The following is a 26852-nucleotide window of genomic DNA, read 5'->3' as shown; positions in this document are numbered from 1 at the left end:
GACAATATATATAAGGTAATAATACAAACTCAGATTTTTTTTCCATAACTGAATAAACAAGCTGTTCTCAGAGGATAATAAGGTCCCAGAACACTGTTTGAAGCTAGAAAATGTGGCAGGGTCCGCCACATATAAACAAAATAAAAGAGTATGATATTGTGCTGTCCTTATGGTCAGTTTGTTTATTCAGTCAAGAAAACAAGGAGAGTTTGTTTATTTAGTTTGTTTAGGCATAAAAAAAAAATTCAGTCAATGAAGATCTTTCTTCTGATTAAAACTTCTTCCCCAAAACTACATAGTGTACCTTTAATAACGAGGTGAGATGATGTAACAAGCTGTATACACATTTATAATGTACCCTGCTGCCCAGAGTAATTTTAGTCGCTAAGTTTATTTTTACCTCTGTGATTTACTACTGCAGAGCTGGTGTTGGTTCTTCGATGGGTCAGATACGGATATGGAATAGTTTTTTATTTACACTGTCTCTATCACTCTGAGTGATTGAAGTTCTTCAGTTAAATTCAGCAAAAGCTCATTAAGCAACATTAACTTTGACTCATGTCAAACTCATTTTCTTCAATAACTGATTGCTAAAAGGTCTGGATGATATTTGAATATTACAAATATTTTCACTGATTTATATCTTGATAATTCTTATTGTTCTTCAAATTAATGATTTAAAGCTAACTGAGGTAAAAAAAAAAAGAAAGAAAATCGTAAATGAATGTGCATACATTATTGCTGACATAACGCTTTCTCTCTTTATTACTTTGAACATCACTTTATTGATTATTTTATACGTAATATACATGACCTCTGTGTCCACTCTCACCCTGTGTGTGGTGATATTTCTACATTTTCCCCTACAGTTAATTATTTGTTTTCCCATGAGACCTCTGAAATGACCTGTCTTCTCACTTACAGTCACACAGTCCCCGTCAGGCCAGATCTGCAACTCAGGCCGACCACTGAGTCTGTGTTTTTTGGGAAGGCCTCTGTTGAGTCCCAGAGGAAGAAGACATGGCCAACAACTCTTTTCGTGGGTCCAAACATGGCCGACGTGGCGAGGCCAACCATGAGGTGGAGTTCAGCTGCTCGCTGCAGGAGCTGCGCTCGCTCATGGAGCTGAGGGGAGCAGAGTCAGTCACCAGGATCCAGGAGTGTTATGGAGATGTTAACGGACTGTGTGCCAGACTGAGGACGTCACCTGTCGAAGGTAAATATGGTTAATTACTCTGGCTCAGTCTTTCTAAAACAACACGGCTGACTGCCAGCTGGAGCATCACGGCCCCAGAAATATGAAACTGAACTGTAGTTCAACCACAGGCAGTGTGACGCTCCACCCTAAATACAGTTTGGTGTTTTGTGTCAGAGCCACTCTGCTGTGAAATGATGTTTTAGGGCCCTTCACAGTGACTCACTGACCCCTACCCCCGGAGCGGGCACCATTAAACCAACAGAGGACATATTTGGTTCAGTTTGACTCGGGGGACTGTTGACTGTCAGATGGTCAACGTCAACTGTGACCTGCAGCCTCTGTTGACCCTGCTCTGCTGCCTGTCAGCTCCAGGACAACGTAAGACAAACAGAGCATGTTCCAGTCCATTAATACTGCATTTAAATTAAGAAAAATTCAAATGGAGGATTCACACATCGAGGACGAGATGATATATCTTGTCTCTGAGACAGTTTTAGTGAAGCGGTGAAGGTTGAGTGAGAATGCTTTAGAGAAGGAAGTCATTTAACTTTTGTTCAACTTGAGAGGAAATGGTTGCAGATGCTGTAAGAAAATCACAGTGTGTGTCTTCAACCAGGGATGCATCGCTCATTGAATCAGTTTGTGGTATTGGCGGTGATAGTGACCTTATTAGAGCGGATCAGGTATCAGCCAGATATCATCAATCCACATTAAGTGCATTTTAAAATTCATTGTTTCTGCCGCCAGTTACATTCATTTTATCACAGTAAAGCCACACTAACTCATCACTTCTGCGCATTTTTCACAACCATACATTACTACAGTAAACTGAATACTATGTAGCTCTGTAATAGTTCACTGCCAGTCACTTTAAGCATGATGATAATCTCCACAAATGGAAAGAAGCTTCTTCAGTGAAGCTGCAAGGATTTCTTTAGTGTACTTGTCGATAAAATCACCAAAGTTGCAACAGGGTGATATACTAGAGCTCTGAGACTTCTATTCTCAGTATCTGAGACCCCATTTACACCAAAATACCAACAACAATACAAAGCATTTTGTCGCCTTTTTAAATGACCTTCCACCTGTGAACTGTGCACACAGTGCTGGGCACCAAAATACCACACAGATGGGCAAAGCGTATTTCAAAGCCAGGAAAAATACCAAACTGTCCATACACTGCTTGTGCTGTGAAAATAGGGCCCTAATTGTGTCACTGTTTGCTGACCAGCATGAAATGTTAATGTCTCCGTTTATGATCTGGCTGCAAACCTCCTCCCAGCCGTCTAGGTACTTTTTATCCACAGTCACCTTTACGACAAAGGTAAAACTTACAAAGCAATCCTTAAAAAGCCACCACGATAATAATGCTAAATGTTGTGGAGGCAGTGCTGCTCATGTAAAGCTTTTCTACATAATGACTCAGTGACCTCTGCTGAACCCTGGAGGGTGTGTTCTCTGTGCTCTCATGCAGAGGATGACCGGAGGAGTTCTGCATTTTACTTTCCATGCTAAACGTAGAGTCCATGACCCGACTGTGACTGCAGGTTTAGACAGAACGCTGAGCTGCTGTTTGTATCTGTTAGCCCTTTTATTACCTCCACCAAGGAGGGAACTTTTTGGCCTGTATCTGCCTGTTGATTGGTTGGTTGATTGGTTTGTCAGCAGGATTACACAGAAACCTACTGAACGGATTTCCATGAGACTTGGATGGAGGATGGGTCTCGGCCCAGAATAGACTCCATTAACTTTTGGTATGGATCCAGATAAAGGAATTATTTCTCACTGGCATTAACATTGAGAGAAACTGTGTTTATTGACATTTTCATTCGTTTCTCAGGTTATAATGCATGCATATTGATGAAACAAATCAGGTGTATTTTAGACTTAGACTTCACTTTATTGATCCCGTTAGGATAACTCCCTCAGGGAAATTGAATTTCCAGCAACATACAGTTCACAATAAACTCTTACCTAAAAATAGAAAATAAAGATAGGAATAGAACAAAATACAATAGAATACAATAAAAATAAAATAAAATAAAATACAATAAAATAGGATAAGTAAAATAAAATAAAATAAATATAAATATAAATGTAGAGGACTGTATATATGTTATTTAGGAGGCTCGTGTCTCTATGTGAGTACAATTTGATGCAAATCCAAATAAAAATCCAGATCTAGCAGATTTAAATATGTTTTATTTGATATAATTAGGTTTGATTGAATTAAAGGGGACTGTTGGGCCTTTGCGGAAGTATGCGCTCTACTGAGTGCCATTCTAGTTACAAATCAGAAGTTGATCACATAAATTATCTGTTTGTAGACTGATTTCCTTCCTTCCATACACCCCTTAGTTACAGTTCATTTCCATCAAAGTCGACTTTGTCCATCACTGTTGAAATCAGCCAAACCTTACTGTTTTGACATTGTGCTGCTGTGATGTGTCCCAGAATGACCTGCTGCCGGTGGATTCAGTGTGTCTCAGTGGACTCAATGTTGCTTGATGGACTCAGTGTGCCTCATCTGTCTGCCCTTTGACATTTTCCTCCTCATCATTATTTCATTCAGTCTTTCCATCTTGCACACGCTCAGTAAACACCTTCAGCATATCGTCTCCTGCTGTCAGAGAGGTAAAATGTCAGCAGCAGCTTGAAATCAGTGGAAAATCCATCACACTTCTTTGCGTGTCTCTGTGGTGACAGCTGGGGGGCAGAGCCATTAACTTTCAGTGTGAATCCACTCACCTGAAAGCACGGAGCATGCTCAGTGCTCAGCTCACTGAGTTTCATTTTCAGACGACACAAAGGGTTTAAAAGTGTGTTCAGACTGACCGAGTCAGCTGCAGAAGTGCAGCAGCTGCAGTGTGTCCGGAGGGATCTGAGCATGCCTCGACGTGTCCTGTTCCACAGAGGAAACCAGTCTGCTCTCTGCTCCGACACCACACCACACCACTGCAGAGACACAAACACCATGTGTCACATTTCCATTGTCAGAAACCAGGTTCAAATGATCAAAATTAACACTTTAAGTTGTTCAAATTAGTTTTACTATATAATACTATAATACTACCCACTTAGCCTCATCCTGAACTACGTTGTTATTACAGTCTCCACTGCATTTCTGTCGAGCTTCTGTTACTCACTGTCGAATTAAGTTAATGTATGGCACTTGCACACACAATTATGACTAAAAGGGGCTCTGTCTTGTGCTGGAGGCCGGACATTAATTGTATGTAAGCAGACTCCATTTCTAAACTAACATTAGCTACTGTTGCTCTCTGTTAGCGGAGCGCAGAGAGGCACAAAGACAAAGCAAATCATCTAATAGGCTTGTATAGGCGACTGAGAGAGATAGGAAAGGTCTCATTTTTCCTGTCACGCTACAATCCAGTGATTAATACATGTAAATTGCTAAAACATACAGCCTCTATAATACTTCTTTGGTGTTAAACCAAAACGGTTCCTTACATTACTTCTATGTTGTTTGGGTGTCATGATAATTTGTAAAGTGCGGCTCGCTGCTTGAGTTAGAGAGGAAAGCAACAGTCTGGTTTTACTGAGTGTAAACCTACCATGATGTCTCTGTTTGTTGACTACCACTTTGAAGCCTAGAGTTTAGCATTACATGACTATTCTATATATTTTTTTCATTCGCATAGTAGTTTGAAGTATGAACTTAAGTACAGTGAGAGTAGAACTTATATGTTCATGTTTTCACTGTGGGCTCTGACTAATAACTGACTGGAATCTTTCTCTGTTGTCTCTGACAATAAAACAAGGCCAAGGCCCTTTAAGGTGCACTATGTAGTTTGGAGTAAATCATTTTAATCAGAAGAGAAAGATCTTCATTGACTGATTTGTTTATGCCTAAACAAACTAAATAAACAAACTCTCTTTGTTTTCATGTCTGAATAAACAAACTGACCTTAAAGGACAACACAATTTCATGCTGTTTTACTTTGTTTATATGTGGCGGACCCTGCCACCTTTCTAGCTTCAAACAGAGTTCTGGGGACCTTATTTTCCCCTGAGAACAGCTTGTTTATTCAGTTATTGAAAAAACAAATATTTCTATTATTATTGCAAATATTAAAAATCAGAGTTTGAATTTCTTCTCCATAACTACATAATGACCATTTAACCCCAGCTGCTCCAGTGGAGCTGCTCAGAGGTGATCAGAGTGTTCCTGAAAAAGAGAGCATTGAAATGCCTTGAAGTTCATAATGTTGCATCATTATATTTCTTTAATATATAGATATGAACTATGTGGAGATTCAGATTATCACCAGTGAGCTAGAGCACATGTGGCTATAAAAACCCAACATGTTTATGAGACAAATCAGATCAGTAAACATTAACGGCACAGTGGGATGTCATATTCTTATTTTGTAACACATGTTCACAGTAGTTTCCTTGTTGTTGTTAAAGAAAAATGTATTTAGATCTAATAAAAAAAACATAATTTATGAATGACACTCTGACCTCTTTATTAAGGCTAGCAGAAGGAAATATTTTAAACATCGGCTGTGTCATTTTCGACATACTTGCGGAAAATATAGCCTGACAGATGTGGGATCTTTGGTAGAGTTTGCTTTCTCCTCTAGAATTTAATAAACATCGATATGTTTGAGCAAAGAAAAGCAAAGCAAAAAATCTTTGGGGTTCAATACAGTTGACTCCAGTTCATTCTGAAAGTGAGTTTAAAAAATGTGAATTGGTTAGGATTAAGCATCATCTTGGATCAACAGATGTTAGATTACATATGAACTTGGTTTAATGGTGTAAGTCAGGATCAAAGGGGGCCATGTCACTGATGTTGTCTTTGTGTCTCCTGTTGCAGGTTTAGATGGAAACTCGGAGGACATCGACAGAAGACAAGAGGTGTTTGGACAGAACCTCATTCCTCCTAAAAAGCCAAAAACCTTTGTGCAGTTAGTGTGGGAAGCCCTGCAGGATGTCACGCTCATCATCCTGGAGGTGGCAGCCATCATTTCACTAGGCCTTTCTTTCTATAGACCGCCGGGTGCTGAGAGACAAAGTGAGTTTATCTTTTTATTTGTTCTAATGCAACCTTACAACCCTGATTCCCAAAAAACATTCTGTAAAACAAAATAAACAAATTTCGATCAATTGCTAACCCTCTATGACAAAAACTCATGTGAAAACGGTACAAAGACAATATATATAATGTTTTACCACATCTAGTGAATTGATTGATTGTAAATATCTGCTTATTCTGATTTTGATGGTAGCAACTTATTTCAAACTTCAAGTTGAGACAGGAGCGACAAAAGACTGTGAAAGTTGTTGAATCCAAAAACACCTGTTTGAAATATTCCACAGGTAAACAGGTTCATTGGTAACAGGTGGTAGTATCTTGATTGGGTATGAAAGGAGCATCCTCGAAAGGCTCAGGGATATTACTACATGGGCTCAGGAACACTTCAGAAAACTGTTGTTGGTAAACACAGTTTGTTTGCAAATGATTGAATTCTGTTTTAATTGACATTTTAACCAAGTTTTTTCTGGAATCAGGGTTTTATGAGCCTCTGAGTAACCAGGCGTCTCACTGATGAGAGTGTTTACAGGGACATTATGGTGAGATGTTAGCAAAGCTGTAAGTTGATCAGACGTTTGATGCTTCCGGTTTTCTGTTGTCTTGTCATCAGGCTTCAGTCAGTTCCTGTGATGCTTCTTGTTGCATCAGCACTATCTACGATAACACTGGTTCATGGAAATTATGCTCACACAGTTTCTTATCTGCAGACATTTATTCATTTTTGAATATATTCAGTAATATTACTTGTGCTTTCCATCAAAAGTTCGAGTATGATAAATACTCTATTATCCTTATCTTCAACTGCCTCAGACTAACATGTAACAGCCTACAGGTCAAATCTCAGCTTTGTTAGACTCAAGTTTACTATCATGTGACATGATTATCAACTGTGATGTGAAAACATCAGATTTATGCACAATCAGAATAAGATGCGTGTCCTGGTCAGAGCTCAGCTAAACTCTACAGGAGACATGCTTATTTAGTTTCTTTGTTTTGGACTCACGTGTCACAGCTTCATCTCTGATTATCACTGTCAGTAGAGTCCAGTATGCAGCATAGTTCATACACTTTACTGATGAGCCACACAGCTATATTGAAATAAATGTTACAATAGTACTAAATAAAAGCTAAGTTTCATTTCCATATGCAAGGAGAGAAACAAGCACGGTCTCTGTTTCTCTCTCTCTCTCTTTTGTCAGTCATATGACGTGTAAATGTTGGTATCATTAATCATTAAAGTAGCTTCCGTTCATAATAGAAAGGTCAGTTCACCAAAGCCAGGCTGCATCTGACTTCTAGTGTTGGGGGGGGGGGGTCAGTCCTGATAACATCCTGACAAGTCCTGCTGGATTTGATATTGCATGTTTTATGGTAACCTGTAGGTTTTATAAGACAGTGCTGCCTTGTACAGGTCACCCTTGGCAAAGATTTTTAAATTCAAGGAACAGGCTTGTTTGAAAAAATCAGTAAAGCAGGGAGAGACTGTTCCTATCTTTTCCAGCAGCAGTATCTCTTTCCAAAGTTAGACAGACTTGGAACCTGGATCCTCCTTTACAGGAAGGTCAGAGGTCACTTTCTGTCAGGCTGCACTGTTTTGAGTGCCAGGTGTACAGAAGCAGGATATTTTAGCTAACCATTGACATACGTTTAGAAAACTAAACCTCCAGCCTGTGTTGTATCTGTTCAGATTGTGGCAGGGCAGCTGGCGGTGTGGAGGATGAGGGTGAGGCGGAGGCTGGATGGATCGAAGGCGCAGCCATCCTGCTGTCTGTGGTGTGTGTGGTCCTTGTTACGGCCTTCAACGACTGGAGCAAAGAGAAGCAGTTCCGTGGCCTCCAGAGCCGCATCGAGCAGGAGCAGAAGTTCACCGTGGTACGAGGGGGGCAGGTGATACAGATCAAAGTGTCAGAGATCGTCGTAGGAGACATCGCACAAGTCAAATATGGTGAGAGAGCAAAAAGCTTGCACTTGTGTGTACAAGTTTACCCTGAGTGATGATTAGAGCATGATATCAAACAGCACTTTTTATGGCCTGGTCAGAAATGTAGCACCAGGGTTACAAAACATGTCAGTCGACATCAAATATTTGGTCAGATGCATAAAATTGTTGACTTATTTTTTGATTTGATAGTTTCTGATTTCAACCAGAATATAATTTTTAGTGCTCAAAGAATTGAAACACTCCATATGAACAGTAGTGGAAGTACTTAGATCTGCATTCAAAATCACAAACTACAAGTTTTCATTATGCAAAGTGGCCCCTTTCATCAGATGATATTCATATTATAATTATTGATGTTCATTATGTGTTAATCACTTAATTGATGCAGCTTGTAAAGATTACATTATAGTTATATAGTTTTGGGTAGCTTAAAGTGGCTCTGTGTAACAATTTGTAGCAATGTACATCTATTAATAACTTTTTTATTTGACATATGTGAGCAGATTGTAACGTGACATGGAAAATTAGACCTTCCCCGGCTCCCTCGGTTGCCTATTGAAGTTGTTTAATGCAGCTGGTCTTGGATCAGATTTTCTGTGACAGTCAAAAGGTTGTGACTTTATGCACTTTCTCGAGTGCCTCGTCTCTGTGCCTCTCTCCGCTCCGAGCAACAGTAGCTAATGTTACTTTAGGAATTGAGTCTGTTAACATAAACTAAACACAGAAGTTCCACATAGCCCCTTTAAACTATAAAAATATATTGTCATTGTTCATAATATTTGATTTTTGTTTTATGTACATAATTAATTATCTGAATCTGCAAAGTAACTAGTTACTTAAGTTACCAAAAATAAGTTTAGTGGAGTAAAAAGTACAATGTTTACCTCTAAGATCTAGTGAAGTAGAAGTATAAAGAGGCAGAAAAATGAAATACTCAAGTACAGTACACACCTTAAAATTGTACTTTGTTGCAAACCACCACTACTTATGAAAAACTGAACAGCAGTGATTCCCTTGTTCTTCTGGATTACCCACAGAGCTCACTGTCAGCAGATCAGATTATTTTAGTTTTGTTATAGTGACCGGAAGCAATTTTCTTTTGGGGACCATTAAATATTAAGATGAAAAAATTATGAAAAAGTCTGTATATAATTCCTTGTTTTTGATTTGTGTCTGTTTGTGTCAACAGTTTATAGTTTAGTGACTAATAATCGTGAGAAAACACAACTCTGCCTTTCCACTGCTGAATTAGTGACACTTTTCTCTCCTTTACTCGTCACGTGATGGACAGACAATGAAATGATGATGTAACACAATGACCTGATGAGCGTGAGCTGTTGTTACAGTGTACCTGTGTGTGTTGATTTTTACCAGGTGACCTCCTCCCTGCTGATGGCATCCTGATTCAGGGTAACGATCTGAAAATTGACGAGAGCTCTCTGACCGGAGAGTCGGACCACGTCAAGAAGACTCTCGACAAAGACCCCATGTTGCTATCAGGTGCTTCACTCTACTCCACTCACCTCAAATTACAGCCAAGTTCAGTCTGACCCGAGCTGTCATTGTCAACCATTACCAGCCAGTTTGTGCTGCTGATTTTCCACTGTTAAATTGGACGTCTCTCTGTTTTTCACACCTACGGACCTAGTAAAACTCTTCCTACACTGAAATAATACAACTTTGAAGATAAGATACTGCAGAAATTACAATATTTTTATATTGACTCAGTGTGGAAAAGACATGAAGACAAAGTTAGTATTTAAGGGAAAGTCACCTCAGTAACAGTAAAGTGTGCCTCTAGAAAAAACACCAACTGCATGTTGATGATTGGCTCATGGGTCTGTTTTCTGTGGGACGTACGATTCAACCACATCCTCTTTCACCTTCTCCCAAACAACATCTGCATTCAGATAACTGATTTAGTGTCAAAGACAAGAAGAATATGGAGACAAGGGGGAAACAACATGCATACTGTCCGCAAAACATTTTTTTCTCAAGGTGGAAAAATCATGAGTGAGCAGTGACATTGGTTAGGGTTAGGGTAAGAATATCCACCATCAACCATCACTTGGGACTTTTCCTGCAAATTCTTTTTCACTGGCCTTCCTCTTTGCGAGCAGTAGATCTGTCCACAGCTCCCAGTGATGTGTCGGAGAGCAATGCCGACTGCCACACAAACATGAGCTCGACTCAAGCGAGTATCTACAAAATAATTGTCAAAGAGGCCAAAGTTACAGGTTTGAATTTAGGCTGTGATTTTGTCACATGTCATCCACCGACCACTTTGTGTCTACTATAAGAGAGAGATAAAAGTTGGACCCATGTGACTCGATGAGAACTGGGTGGTATTTTTTTTAGGTTGCTCGCTGACTCTTCTTATCGGGCAGTTTTATTTAATTATGCCCAAACACGGCATCCTCTATCCGTAGAGCCTCAGTGGAAAGAAAAGGAAGACAATAGAAGAGTTATCCAACTTCCAGGAAGGACAGAGATGCGAAACTTGTAGTGTGCACAGAGCAGATGAAATAACGATAGTGAAATTATTCATTGTTTATTGGGATCCTCATTAGTTGATGCCTTGGTTACACTTAGGGGTCCACCTTCAAATAAAATGCATATGATTAATGTTGTACTTACATTTCATACATAAAGTAATTGATGTATGTATAAAATTAAATTTCAACATTTACATGGTATCAAACAATACAATCACATCACAACTGTCAAGGTGCCCTGGCAGATCAGTTGGTAGATTGCCCTCTTGTACAGAGGCCTTGGCCTTGTCGCACCGGCCCGGGGTTCAAATCTAACCTGTTGGCCACAGGTACATGCTGTACAAACTGTGCCAGGGAGATGTGGCTCATTTCCGTATTTTAGTCCGTAACTTTAGTCTTTGGTTAGGTTAGTATCATGTGATCCCTCCTCATCTATAGTACCATGTTTGATAACTGTGTATATTTCGATTTCTCAGGTACCCATGTGATGGAAGGCTCCGGCAAGGTGTTGGTGACCGCTGTAGGTGTGAACTCTCAGACTGGAATCATCTTCACGCTGCTCGGTGCCGGTGAGGACGGTGATGGTGACGGTGAGGAGAAGGCCGAAAAAGAGAAGAGGAAGAAGGAGAAAGAGAAGAAGAAAGAGGAGCGGAAAAAGAAAGAGAAGAAGGACAAGAAAAGTAAGTTGAGAGTAGAATAAGTTGAAATTAGTTGATCAGCCACATAACAGAACTGAGACACACACACACTACCATTAACGGTAAGTGTAGAACCATATAGTATAAAAAATGTATATCAAGGGACATATTTTTCTTGATTTGTTCATAACATATCTATGGTTTTTGGCTCTTTTAATGTTTTATAAAAGTTTTGTATGACTGACTTATAGCTGTTGTTGCATGTTTTTCCTTTGCAGGTAAAAAGGATGAAAAAGGCAAGAAAGGTGAGCAGCTTCGGTACTGTGAGTTATCATAAGTGACTCTGAGTGGATGTGAAGGTTGTTGCGTAGCAGCCTTTTCAGTCTCTCTGTCCACCGTGGTTTATTCACAGCTGCACTGGTCACTGTAGATCAATTAGGGATGTGAACATTGAAGCTAACCTGCTAGCCCCGGCCCATCCTGTCTTATAAAACCTACTTTCTACTTCAAGAGGTGTAGCGATGATGTATTTTTGTAAGCTAACCTGGAAGTTAGCATCACCCTGGTTCCCTTAACAAAAAGCCTATTTTGAATTGGATTTTGGGATATCGCCGGAAATAATCTCTGTGTCAACTTTATGATACTTACATGTTTTGTTCAGCGGATCATCTTCACAGATGAACCCCACTTTTGTGATTTTCGAAGTGTAAATTAAATTGCTAGAAGTAAGGGCGCACTCACACGAGGCCAAGCACGTTTGACCCCCCAAAGTCCAGTTTGTTTGACTAGTGTGAGTGCTCCATACCGTGCTCATGTACGGTTAGGCTTGCTTAGGCACGGTACGGTTGCTCATACACGAGCACAACTATTTCTTTGTTTTAGGACTACAGACTACACCACTCTATAGTCTGATAGTATAGCCCCTTGCAGTTCCAGCTGTGAGTATACAAGTGGCGAGTTCTCTGTCTCACAGAAACAGACACCTGAAAGGAAACTGAATATAATAGCGACCGTAATGTAAAAATAGTGAGTAAAGAGTATAATAACATATTCTAAACGCGATATGAACCCTGGTCTACAGAGTGAAAGTCCCTTTCTGCAACCCACTCAGCCATGACGGCTTGTTCAACACTAACACCATGATATCAGATATGCCATCTGACGCTGTTGTCGAACCAATATGTGCTGTTCAACATGTGATGCAGAATAATAAATCAATCAATAGTAAAATCTCTGTTGCTTTGCAAGAGGTGGTTGTGATCAGATTGGTCAAAGATCTTGCAGGATACCAGGGGTCAGTGAGACTCCTGGCTCTACCTGTGTACGAATGTGTTTCCCGGTCCCTGGCAGGTCCTCCTGGTCCCTTCGGTCCCACATGGTTCAGTGTATGTCCCTGTGGTCTGATCAGCAGCAGCAGGTGCCCCTGACTCTGTTGGTGGTGATTAGGACCAAGCAGATTATCGGCCTTAAGCTCGGCAGCTGCTTTCTTCTCCTGCCTGCTGCTGCTGCCTGCCTGTCCACTAATAACCTCATTACTGAGCTGGGATCAGCACGCTCACACACAGAAACAAACACACACACACACACACACACACACACACACACCTGCAGATACCCTCACTCTCTGTCAAAGAGCTACCGAGTCAGCTGAGTCTGTTTGTAGTGCCGTTAATTCTGCGGCGATTCGGAGGGAACAGAGATAACGTAGTCTGGTTGGTTAGTAGTTTGGAAGTCTGCTCTGATTCTGTAGAAGTTAACCAACACAGCACAATAAAGCCAGACCTGGATTAGACAAACACCACCTACCTGTTCACACACAACATCATGGCCCCGCCCTCCACTGGTCGTCTAGTCACACACTCTCCCTGCGTTCACGTGCTTCTCGGATGGTCTCATTTCCTGTGTTGGGAAGTCGTTCTTCAGTGTGTTCATGAGATTTCTAAGTTGTAGTGTGGAAACAACATGGAGCGTCCATGTTGAAAAAAAGAAGATGTTTTGTATTTTATTTCTGAGCGTTTAAATGTTGAGATGTTGATTAGGGGTCGACTGATATCGGCTGATCAGACCAATCATTATATTTGAAACATTTACGAGAAAAATGAAAATCTTAGTCTCAAAGTTGAGAATAACCAATGATGGAACGTTACCAACTACAATTTATTAAGTATAAGTTAAGTATGTACAATTTTGAGGTACTTTGCTTCCATTTTCTGCTACTTAACACTTTCACTCCACCTCAGTTATTCAACTTAAGTAACTAGTTACTAGACTGATAATCGGTCTAGCCCTAATCTTGATAGCTAATAGAAATTACAAAGTGATTTTTGTCTCAGACTTGTTGCTGCACCTGTAAATCACCCAAGACCACAATATTGCTTCCCTTACTTATTATCAGGGTTAATGGTAATAAATAACTTTTTCAACTCATCCAGGTCACTTTATGTGGACTGCAACTAACGATTGCAACCAAATACCATCTTGAAAATTACATGTGAGCAAAAAAAATTTAAGCAATGAGCAAATTAATTTCAAGTTTCAAACCATCAACACGAAGCCGTTTTTTCCACCGACTTTTTACCTGTCGATTAATTAAAGAAGTAATTCACTGCTGGAAAGATGGCTCTTGCTTAAAACTGGGCTGTTCATGCAGAAGAAATACACAAATATTTGACCAGAGGAAACAGAGGGAAAGGGGAGTGGTGTTCCCTCTTGCTCAAAAGGTAGAAAACCTACAACAACCAGAAAGCACTCTAATAACAACTCCCGCTGATGGCTGACGTACTGAGAGTTGGGCGGTGCTTGCTTTTGCCTCGGAGTCCATTTTGAAACAGGAAACAGTAAGGTGCCCAGCTAGTAACAAACAATATTGCATTACAGATAAACAGTACACTAAAATATGTTTCTGAAAACATTTTAGGCGAGAAATAGACAATGAACAGGATCTTGATTCATATTTGATCAACACTGCCTTGTTTAACAGTTTGAACAGAGGTTTTTCAGCCTCCGTTTTCACAATACAGGAACAATATGGCGGCCACCTCCGGTTCACGATCTTTCTCTATTACAGCAAAAGAGTACACTAAAATAAGCATTTTAGATGAGAAACAGGCAGTGTAGTGGCAGAATCTTGGTTTTCAGTTGTAATTAGTTGTATACTGCCCAGTTTAGACAGTTTGATCAGAGCTTATTGAGACGCCACTCACCCAATCTGAGAGAGAGACAGGGGCCGGGCATCTCTCTCAATCCCACTATCCTCTCTGTGAATGTGCATTCTGGCATAAATATTATGCGTAAATACAATCTGTAGTTGATACAACAGCCCTAAAATCCACCATATGACGCATTTTGAGTCATTTTCGGCAGATTGAAAAGTGTGTGAGGCTCTGGGTGCCAGCAAAATAGATAGAAGTTTGACATCAGTCATTTGTATATACTTTGAGTGATACAAAGCTGGTTAAAAATCGGCAATTGTCCTGTTTGAGAGTGAGACATTATTCAAAATCTGGCTTTTATTTCAGAATCTATGGTAGGTCGATATGAATTAAATCAGCCTGACTGAACTTGAAGTATCAGTTTTGATGGTTGAATGTTTTACTGACTTCCTGTGTCCTCTGTAGGAAAAAAGAAGGACGGAGGCACTGTGGAGATGCAGCCGCTCAACGAGGACGATGAACCAGACAAGAAGAAACAAAAGCTTCCTAAAAAGGAGAAGTCTGTCCTCCAGGGGAAGCTGACCAAATTGGCTGTGCAGATCGGCAAAGCAGGTACAAACAGAGAATAAGATAAATTATGAACATGTGAATATTAGATTAGATCAGATTCAACTATTATTTTTTGGTGGTTTTTTTTGTCTGTGCCCACTGTAATGCAAAGCATCCTTTGGCATTCTTGAAAGGCGCTATATAAAACCAAGATATAATTATTATAATTATTATTATTATTATTATTATTAAATTAATCAGACGAGGAAGATCTTCATTAACAAACTAAATAAACAAACTGACCTTAAAGGACAATTTCATACTGTTTTACTTTGTTTATATGAGGCGGACCCTGCCACCTTCTCTAGCTTCAAACAGTGTTCTGGGGGTATTTGTTTTCCTCTGAGAACAGCTTGTTTATACAGTTATGGAAAAAAGTAATATTTCTGAGTTTGTATTATTACCTCATTTATATTGTAAATATTAAAATTTTGAGTTTAGATTTATTCTCCAAAACTACATAGTACTGAGACAACAGTAGAGTTAGGTTCATATGTATGTAAGGATGAAAAAACGCCAGTCAAGAGGAGGAGAGTTGCAGGAGACATTCTGTGGGAGGAGAGATGTTCATGGACACGAACATTTTGACTGATCTTGTGCAGGTTGGAAAAGAGAGCACATGTTCTATTGAGAACAAGAAGGAAAAAAAATCTTTATTAGATCTCATATCATACAATGTACAACATATTGAAACTGGTTCTTTTAATCTATCCCGAGGGAGCAGTGGGCACGGGTTAACCCTAGTGCCCGGGGACCAACTCCAGACTCTTTGCCAGTTGTCAAGGGCACTGATTGGAGAATCAGCCTAATGTGCCTGTTTTGATGGTGGGGGGGGGGTACCTGGAGGAAACCCACTGAAGAACCGGGCAAAAATGCACACTCTAACCAGAAAGGCCCTGTTCTTGCAGTCTCCTGCTTTTTTGGGGAAAATGCAGCTTTCCAGGAGCTACAAATGCATCTTTATGTTTATATACCACTATAACAGGAGCTCGGGGGTCATTCTTGGGGCTAACTTCTAGCTAACTAGCATGCTAACTTCATGGACTTTAATGTCAAACGTCACCTTTTGTCAATATTTGTTGTTATTTTTTTATGCTTTATACTAAAATTCCTACATATTTCACACTTAAGCATACAATTACTAATACAAATCACATCTGTCAGAAAACTACAACACAGCGTCATATTCTCTTTGTGTCTGAGAGTTGGGTAAAACAGTGACATCTCACTCCCACACAGGGGCTGTTCACTGGTTTCAGTCTCAGTTTAGCCCTGGCCCAGAAGACTCTTCACTGGTCCTCACTGACACTTTATCTGTTGTACTCATGATCAGGGTTATAGCTGAACTAAACTCTCTGTCGGCCTGTCTGTTTGTGTCTTCAGGTCTATTCATGTCGGCTCTCGTCGTCCTCATCCTCATCACTCGCTTCCTGATCGATACGTTCTGGATTCAGGGGGTTCCGTGGACCAGCGAGTGTACGCCCATCTACGTGCAGTTCTTGGTCAAGTTCTTCATCATCGGTGTGACGGTGCTGGTGGTGGCCGTGCCTGAAGGTCTCCCTCTGGCTGTCACCATCTCCCTGGCCTATTCAGTCAAGGTCTGTCTGTATAAAGCATTATATAACCTGTCACCTTGAACATATACAGACACATAAAGTTCTTTTCTTTTTCCTGTTTTCCATATGATTTATAATTTCTTAAAAATTTTGTTTAGTGGAAGCTAAACGGACGTTAGTGATATGTCTAATATTTCAAATCAAATTTCCCATTGCATTTTAATATTATTCTTAGCATTCAGTGGATGATCAGTTTTCATAATATTGTTAATTGCCCTCCTATGTCGAGCAGTAACCTAGAAAAATCCTTATTGGCCCATTTGACACTTTAATTCTTTAAATGTCTTTAGTCAAAACAAACTACTCAGACTCAAACACTGCTTTCCTACTTTTTCAGAAAATGATGAAGGACAATAACCTGGTCCGCCACCTGGACGCCTGCGAGACGATGGGCAACGCCACGGCCATCTGCTCCGACAAGACGGGCACGCTCACTATGAATCGAATGACAGTGGTGCAGGCCTACGTTGCAGGGCGCTACTGCAAAAAGGTGCCAGAGCCGGACCTGATTCCTGCCAAGATCCTTGACCTCCTTGTCCTGGGCATTGGAGTCAACTGCGCCTACACCACAAAGATTATGGTGAGCTGTAAAAATATCTGTCCATTCAGGAGGCACTGTGAGTTAAGCATTTGGACTAGAGAGAAGGTTGGTTTGGAGAGGTGCCACGGCAGCTCAGGACTCATCTGATCACTGCCTCCTGGATCCACTGCACAGATCAGAGCACACGGGAGACAAACGGGTTTAGCTACAAGAGTTAAACCAGCAAGTGTTATCATTAGAATTATTTCTGTCACTCTCGTTTTCAGGATCAGGTGTAGCTGCAAGTTGCACCATCGGGGTCCGAGTAGATTGTGAGCATTTGGGTGCTTGTTTCTTATTAACAAAGAAAAAAAGCAAAACTCAAAAAATAATAATAAATAATTCATCATTGTCACCACTATATGCTGATGCTCTGTCTAAGTATATAGATTTACTTTCAGAAGCATTTGATGTAGCTTATATCCTTCAATGAAGACACATGACTACATTTGTTTTGAACTGAAGACCGTTGGAGCAAAGATGCAGAGGGGTTGAGAGACTGAAATGATGAAACGATTTTGACTCTGAGCCAAATTGTTTTTTAAGCTGTCATCTTGATTGTTACCTTGAGGTCATGTTATGTGCCTGAGTTGTGGCCAGAATTTGCAACCCACCTGCCCATTTTGGTGACTTTAAGTCTTCTGCAAAAACAATTTTAGTGAAGAAAAAGAAGAAAGAAGAAGACAGAACAATGATAACAAAAACATCTTCTCTGCCTAGACCCCACATTAGTGCGATTGTTTTCTGGATTGATTGGTGAATTGTCCAGTATAACAGTGGCTCCCAACCTAATGAACCTATGGGATCATGAGATGATTAACAAGATGGATGAGAAAGATGAAATGTGCTGCTACACAAAATGTTTAGTCTACTTTTTTCTCAAATATTTTCTTTTTTCTTTTTTAAGACTGGAGAGTTTTGAGGTCCTCATGACTTTTCTACTGAAACTATGTGAGAAGTTTAGGTCCCTCTTTGGTTAAACTGCTCACAGCTCATAGACAGCCTGTGATGAATGGTTGGCAGTGAACATTGTCTGGCTATAAAGGGTCACTAGCTGAAAAGGTATGAGACCAGTGGTCTGTAAAATGTCAGAGGACAGTGAAAAATGCCCATCGCACTTTCTAAAAGCCAAAGAGGACGTCATCAAATGTCTCGCTTTGTCTGACTAACAATCCAAAACCCAAAGATATTCAGGTTACTGTCACACATGACAAAGGTGGCAAATTCAGGGCAAAGAGAATATTTGATAAACGGCTTAAATGATTAATAGATCGTCAGCTGCAGTCGCTAATTATTTTTCCTGTTAGTTGAATATTAATTGAGAAATTGTTTCAGCTCTACTCCAAAGTCTTGGCAGGTGTTCAGAGTGAAAACAGCCCTGTCTGTGCTGGTGTGGTCTCGTCGTATTGGGTTAGTAGATGAAATCTGATCCAGGAAGTGCAGTTTGAATAACATGAGTCCAGTGCACAAAGGTATTATAATCTTGAAAGTTATCTCAAAGTTTACGATAATCAGTTTATCCTACCTCTTCCTAAACACGACTTTAATCACACGCAAATATATTTTTAAAATTATTTTCAGATATTTTCCATTAATTATTATCTATATCCAACTAAACTGATTTTTCCCACCACCAGTCACATCAGCGGACTGACTGTGCTGTGTATTATTAAAACCCATGGTGCTGTCCGTGGTGCTGAAGTAGCAAACACAGTCACTTCCTCACTGCTATATAGAGAGCTGAAGTCACGCCCCTTCTGGTGAACTGCGTGGGACCTTATTTTAGAAAATCTTCGTATGGTAGTGAATGAAGAGAGACAAATAATTTTTTTATCCCGTTTTAATTGTGCCATGAACTAGATATATGATGTCTGTCAATTTAAAAGATTATTTTCCAAGTCAAGAAAGTCGCAGTTTGTCGTAATTAAAGTAAAAAAAAGTCATCTAGTCTTAGTGTTAAACTGCTCAGTGAATTACATCGTCTCACTCAACACACATCACCAACACCAACATGGCCGCCAACTCGGCACAGAAAAGGTACTAAAAAAGATGAAAATCACAATATATCTGGACATATTGACAACTGCAGTTATGTGAAAGGAGAGTTGGTCAGTTCTGTGAGCTGCTAATATACAGGAGCAGCTCTACAATGTTTAAGTTATGGGTTTTGGTGACCTTTCAATGAGACGACGTCACTAACACACCTGTTGGCTGTTTAGTCTGAAATAAGGTCCCTTGAGGTCCACTGGAAGGGGCTTGACTTTAGCGCTCTATTGGAGCCCATTTACTCTATATAGTCGTGTCACCTTCATGATCAATGTGACAAGTAGCAACATGTAGTCATGGAGGAGTGAGAGGATCATAAACACACTACAGCCTGTAGAAAGAGTTCATTTTGAAAAACTGTTCTCAAAACCAATGTTACAAAGTGAAAAACACAAAACAAACAAAAGCAATAACTGTAAAATAAAATCAACAAGGCAGAAAACGATGAGTGCAGCTGTACAGCTGTTTAAAATGTGATTTAAAGGAAGGTGGTGATTTGGTGGGATTCATTCAAAAGCTGTCGTGCCAACAACACGATCCCCTGCAGCCTTTAATCTGATTTAAGAAGGGTCCTGTCTGAGGCTGTGTGCAGGCTGTTTAGGAAAGAGTAACCCTGAAATATAACATGAAACTGTGAAGAGCTTCAAAAGCAGTAAAATAAAAGGAATCTAAGTATGCTTGACGCTGAACAAGCAGGCAGAAAGCAGACAGTGACAGTTGGTGGTCTGGTGGGAGGTGGTGGTCTGGTGGCTGTTTTTTGTTGTGAGTTTAATTCCTACACCATGTAAAGTGCTGAGTTGTCGTTCTAAACTAAAAGTCTAACTGTGACTTCACATTTTCTCTGCAGCCTCCAGAGAAGGAGGGCGGGCTGGCTCGCCAGGTGGGGAACAAGACTGAATGTGCCTTACTGGGACTCTCCCTCGACCTGCACAGAGACTACCAGACCGTCCGCAACGAATACCCAGAGGAGAAACTGTTCAAGGTCTACACCTTCAACTCTGTGAGGAAATCCATGAGCACCGTGCTGAAGAACCATGATGGCAGCTACCGAATGTTCAGCAAGGGGGCCTCTGAGATCCTGCTCAGGAAGTAGGTTCACTGCTGCTGCTGCTCACACAGCTCTGTGCTCAGTCACATGATGATCACATGACTCCTTTCTGTGGTTCCAGGTGCTGTAAGATCCTGCTGGCCAGCGGCGAGGCCAAAGTCTTCAAACCTCGGGACCGAGACGATCTGGTCAAGAAGGTGATTGAGCCGATGGCAGGCGAGGGCCTAAGGACAATCTGCCTTGCCTACAGAGACTTCCCTGCCTCTGAAGGAGAGCCTGAGTGGGACGACGAGGCACACATCCTCACTGGGCTCACCTGCATCGGCGTCGTTGGCATTGAGGACCCTGTTCGACCTGAGGTACGTCATCCCTGTGTTTACAATCACAGTCAAAATACACACGGTATGAGTCACTACTCAGCTCCCTAAATCACTGCAGTCCATTCTTATTTCAGGAGTCTCTCTTGTAAAATTATAGCCTGCATTTTATTCAATCAGTCTGACTCTTCTCTGTTCTGGTATTTAGGAGAGCCCCAGAGGTGTCTAACCCTTTTAGGAGCCGCTGGAGAGATTGTTCAGAACGCTGTACGCTAAATAGCATTTTAAAGGAAATTATTTTAGCATTAATAAAATCAATTTTTGACGGCTCTGCAGTGCAGAATGTAAAGAGACCACAAACTGAGGTCCTCAAATCCTATAAGCAACAGGACAAATGTTCTGTCACAAGGGAAGGAAAGTTTATTGGTCACTTTTACAGCCCTGCAGAAAATGTGCAGATTCATCTCCTCTAACCTCAGAGTGAAGTTAATCTAGTAAAACAAACTGCAGCCCGCAGAGAGTTTGAAATTACTGCTGCATTTTCAGTATTGCACATTACATTCAAGATCCTGCACTGATACAGGCTACAAAACAGTGTGATCGGCCAGATTTACTATTCTTTTAGTTTGTGTGTAGATTATTTCAAGCTGTGCGAGAGCCTTGCCAGTGTTGACAGCCAATTAAAATGGCTCTTCTTTATTTCTTCAGTTTTCTGTCATCTGTCCAGAGCACTCTGTTAACCTCAACATGTGTCACTGTTGTTGTTTCCTCTGGTGGTCTCCTCTCCTCAGGTACCAGATGCCATCAGAAAATGCCAGCGGGCCGGGATCACTGTCCGCATGGTGACCGGAGACAACATCAACACTGCCCGGGCCATCGCCATCAAATGTGGCATCCTGCAACCTGGAGACGACTTCCTGTGCATGGAGGGGAAAGAGTTCAACCGACGAATCCGCAATGAGCTCGGAGAGGTGAGACGAACACAGACTGGACCAAAAGACAGCAGTGTCTCTCCTCAAGTCTTTCATCAATCTAACACTTTAGATTAATCTGATAAACTGAGGAAATGTATGTATGCAGCTGAAACTCTTCTCTCTTTCTCTGCAGATTGAGCAGGAGCGTATTGATAAGATTTGGCCAAAGCTGAGAGTCCTCGCCCGATCGTCTCCAACGGACAAACACACTCTGGTCAAAGGTTAGACACACTTTAACCATGTCAAAGAGAGTGGTAGCGAGACATGCAAATTTATTTGAACAGCAAAGTTTAGACTTATGTGCATGTAAACATTAAAATGAATAAAATAGAGTGAATTAAAGAAAATGTAAGCATGTGTTGAAATTTAGAGTGCACACCTTCATCGTCATCTGTGTGTCTGTGTGTCGTTATCTCAGGTATCATCGACAGCACTGTGTTGGAGCAGAGGCAGGTTGTCGCGGTAACTGGAGACGGAACAAATGACGGTCCCGCCCTCAAGAAAGCGGACGTCGGCTTCGCCATGGTAATGATCGTCACCAATGCCATCAAAGTGCTGCTTCTATAGCCGGGTTCAGACTACAGGATACTTATGTTTGATACGATGGTCATTGTGTCAGATTAGGCGATTATAGAGCCAATCACAATGTTGCGATGTCATGTCACATGGCATACATATAGTACAAGTGTGTATACATCTCATTCATGTAAAATGAATGTTTGATGCTTTCATATAATAACAAACTTTCACCAATATTAGGTCGGAGACCTGTTTGGCTACAGATTAAAGAAAACAGCTTGAGTTCACCCAAGATCTGGTTTATGAACGATGGTAGCAAAGCAACACAGTACATAAAATAAGTACACTAGAAAAGTAGGAACACCATGTTTAACTATACATCTTTAAACATTACAGTTGTGGCTGAAAACGATAATAGAAATGAACAAATTTGCCAATTTCACAAGCAAATTTATCACCATAAAGTATCTGCAGTAAGTGCAACACCACAGTAAATGTGTTTCTGCAGGGCATCGCGGGGACGGATGTGGCGAAGGAGGCATCTGATATCATCCTGACAGACGATAACTTCAGCAGCATCGTGAAGGCCGTGATGTGGGGCAGGAACGTCTACGACAGCATCTCCAAGTTCCTGCAGTTCCAGCTCACTGTCAATGTGGTCGCCGTCATCGTGGCCTTCACCGGAGCCTGCATCACCCAGGTCAGAGCCATCTGACACCTCTGCTGCCTACATGAGGGGTGGACAAAATATCAGAAACATTTGACAGTAAAATAGGCCAGTCCAACTGACAGTGGTGTGGGGGTTTCCTCCCCTCCAAACAGAACATCAGGTGGTTCCTGGCTTAGAGATTTTATCATCAAATGGACAATTAAGACTAACAGGATTCAGATTTTTCTGCTTTTTAGACATGTTAAAGATATAATAAGTAACATTTCCATTTATTTTGTTACGTTGGGTTCTTACATTATCCCAAATGTTTCTGACAATGTTCAAACCCAGAGAGATCTGTTAACAGTGCGTTTGACTTGGTCACCTGTCACTAAAACTTCTGGGGGAAACCTAAGATGATGCCTCAGAGAGTCAGCAAGCGTGACGAAACTTAACGTAAATAAAACTTACAGTACCTCGTCTTTGAACATTTCTACCTGAGTCACTTCAGATAGACTTTCATCAGCAATGGTGGTTGTTTATTAGTGAAGATGACAACTCCCATGATCCCACGCTACATCACTCAACATCATCAAACTATGACTATTGTTTACTTTGTTTTGATTGAGAGACCTCTAGTGGTAGAAATGACATACTGTGGGTTTCATTTAGATGGGAAAAGGTTTATCACTTACTTCCATGCACAAAACAGAGTTTTGCAACAGTTGTGTGAGTGTTGAATTGTAATTGTTGCTTATTGAGTCAAGAATATTTCATGTTTTCAGAGGCTTTAAGGTTAAAGTAAAATAAACACTGCAAATGACTGAATCAATAATAATACAGTATGTACTGTATTATGTACTGTAGCATTTTTACAGAAACCCTCTCATTAACCCACACACTCACACAACAATAGTGATTGAACTATACAAGTTGCTGGCATGTCCTTTGAGAACAATATTGTTGTTAAGTGTCGTTCCTCTGGAAATAAACCAGACTTTAAACATTAGAAATCTCTTTTTCAAGATTGTCCAGGCTGCAGTTGGCAGCAGAGACTCTGAGAGCTGAAAACAAACAAAACGACAAATAACACAAAAAAGTCATGCAATCAGTATAACCTCTAAAAGTCAACGAAAAACGCTGAATTCGGTTCAATCAGAAGTTCTGAAAGTCCAGATTGGTTGGACAGACACTGACTGTAGATGTGTGTGTGTGTGTTTTCAGGACTCTCCTCTGAAAGCTGTGCAGATGTTGTGGGTCAACCTCATTATGGACACCTTCGCTTCGCTCGCTCTCGCCACCGAGCCGCCAACCGAGGCACTGCTGCTCAGGAACCCGTACGGCCGCAAGAAACCGCTCATTTCCCGCACCATGATGAAGAACATCCTGGGACACGGTGTTTACCAGCTGACCACAATCTTCACCCTGCTCTTTGTTGGTCAGTGAACGCACCACGGCTTAAGTTTAAATAGTTTTTGAGTTTAGAGCCACATATCCACATTATTCTCTATCTTAGCTGTCCATTGAGACGCAGATAAGGATTTTCCAATATCATGTTTCCATTCAGGCTGTACAGAAAAGCACTTATACAGGGAAGGGAAGGTCCCTGACAATAAACCGTATATACACACCTTTTCCCTCCCACAGGTGAGAAGATGTTTGATATTGACAGCGGCAGAGACGCACCCCTCCATGCCCCGCCCTCCGAACACTACACCATCGTCTTCAACACGTTTGTCCTGATGCAGATCTTTAACGAGCTCAATGCTCGCAAGATCCACGGCGAGAGGAACGTCTTTGAGGGCGTTTTCAACAACCCCATCTTCTGCTCCATCGTCTTTGGAACCCTCCTCATACAGGTAATCTGTGAGGGACGAGGCAGTCGTCGCACCTGGTCAGGTTCACCTTGCAAAGTAATTACCTGTATGACGACGTCTCGCTTTCCTCCTGTAGGTCGTCATCGTCCAGTTTGGTGGTAAACCATTCAGCTGTGTGAGTCTGACCCCCGAGCAGTGGCTGTGGTGTCTCTTCTTCGGCATCGGCAGCCTCCTGTGGGGACAGGTAAGACGCTTTTCACCATTATTTTTGAACGTAGACAGGTTGTGAGGGGAAAAAGAGAAGGGATGGCATGCAACAAAGGTCTCCAGCCAAACGGGTCAAATGCAGTCAAGGTGTCTATCTGCTCTTGCTTTAATTGCCGGTGATGCAAACATAACACCTGCATGGACACGTTAATTATTAGGAGTGTAATATTTGTGTCTGTCTCCCTCTCAGCTGGTGTCCAGCATCCCTACCAGCTGGCTGAAGTTCCTGAAGACAGCAGGTCATGGCACGCAGCAGGAAGAGATCCCTGAGGAGGAGCTGGAGGAGATGAAGGACCAGGATGAGATCGACCACGCTGAGATGGAGCTGAGGCACGGCCACGTGCTCTGGTGCCGCGGCCTCAACCGCATCCAGACGCAGGTATGTTTTCACCTTTAAATGAAAGTGTTACCTGGGTCGTATTGTCATAACAGCGTCTATTCTGACTTTGGGTTGTTATAACTTTGGAATCACAATATGATTATGATCCATAGTCAGAACAGACACAGTTGAGATTTTCCCTTTAGTACACAACACACTGGTCTTCCTTTAAACCTTGAACTGTTTTTCCTTGTCTGTCAGATTCGTGTGGTGAACGCTTTCAGAGACAGCGTGTCTCCGTACGAAGGTCTGGAGACGCCCGAATCTCGCAGCTCCATACACAACTTCATGAATCACCCTGAGTTCCGCATCGAGGACTCGGAGCCTCAGATACCCCTGATTGATGAGGTAGAGGGCGAGGACGAAGCCCCCACCAAACGGAACTCCATCTTCATCCCTCCGCCACTCACTGGACTGTCCAACTTGCAGCCTCTCCCGTCCTCACCAAACCAGAACAACAACGCCATGGACCGCGTCGTCCCGCTTCATAAGGACGGCTCCAGGGGCTCCGGGTTCATCCCACCCAACTCAGCGGGGCTGCCGCCATGTCCGGGGAGCCCCCTGCACAGTCTAGAGACCTCCCTTTGAAGCCCCACCCCCTGACCTGACCACTTCCTGTTACGATGGTCTGTTCGTACTGTGTTTGTGGTTCTTCTGAGAGCCAAAGAATGAAAAAAACATTTTAAAAACAGACGCGTGTGATTGGTTCTCGTCAGGAGTTCACCTGCTGTTTTTTAGAATCCAGGAAGCAGAAGTGTTTCGTTTGTGTTTGTGTACAGAGTGGCGACGACGGCGGCAGGTTCACACAGACTGATGTTTCCTTCTTTAACGTAGTAGACATGAACTCTACAGTTGTTGTTTAGGAGAAGAGTGTTTGTGAGGTGATCGACCAATAATCAGTTTCTGATCTGTAAATAATCATGTTGATGTTCAGACGTAGTCAGAGCTCATTTTAATCTGCAGTTTGTGAGCAAACGAGCAGATGGTGACGAGCTCTGGTTAGTTTTGTGTCGAGGTTAAACTTTAAGGATCTGTGACTGAAATGTTTAGAGTCAGTCAATTTTAAGGAGGGGGGATGTTTATTCTTACAGATACGTGTGTTTGTAGACAGAAAAGTTCAAAGTATATGTCTTATGTTGGATTTTACGAAAGTTATTAAAAGTTAAAAACAATTTCCAGAGCGGGATGTTTGTGACGCAGCTTGATCAATTAGGTGATGGTGGCAACAAAGCTGTCCCAAAAATGCATTAGTGGCACTCAGGGGTAATGATCAGAACACTCGCATTAATAAAGTAATCTTGAGGCTGACAGAAATACTTTACAAAATATCTGTTAAATATTAACCAAATGAAATAATGTCTTGAGGATAAAAGTCCTTATTTTATCTCACAAAGGTTGTTTATTTGTTCAGTTCTCAGTCAAGGTTTGGAGGAGAAAGACTGACAGGCCTTTTAGTGACAAAGGGAGTTTTACTTTCCAAGAGAGTGTAAAAAAACAATGTAGGAGGTTAAAAATTAAACAAGGCTGTAAGCTTATGATTTAAC

The 26852-nt window shown here is 41.3% G+C and overlaps 1 protein-coding gene across 1 annotated transcript; it reads left to right on the top strand.

Annotated features, from left to right (window-relative positions):
- Positions 1-1005: 1005 nt before the first annotated feature.
- Positions 1006-25896, top strand: LOC141001638 (plasma membrane calcium-transporting ATPase 1-like). The gene is made up of 20 exons (XM_073472780.1): positions 1006-1216; positions 6042-6239; positions 7948-8205; positions 9577-9702; positions 11174-11377; positions 11614-11640; positions 14953-15099; positions 16480-16694; positions 17050-17292; positions 20186-20427; positions 20508-20745; positions 21495-21674; positions 21811-21898; positions 22096-22202; positions 22705-22896; positions 24070-24283; positions 24493-24704; positions 24799-24906; positions 25120-25308; positions 25510-25896. Exons 1-20 carry the CDS (start codon positions 1021-1023, stop codon positions 25894-25896), a joined length of 3771 nt encoding a protein of 1256 aa, XP_073328881.1. The 5' UTR covers positions 1006-1020.
- The last annotated feature ends 956 nt before the right edge of the window (positions 25897-26852 follow it).

Source organism: Pagrus major, chromosome 8 (assembly GCF_040436345.1).
Source record: "Pagrus major chromosome 8, Pma_NU_1.0".
Classification (NCBI taxonomy): Eukaryota; Metazoa; Chordata; class Actinopteri; order Spariformes; family Sparidae; genus Pagrus; species Pagrus major.
Note: the sequence above shows the minus strand (reverse complement) of the source record. Positions and strands in the feature narration are given on the sequence as shown.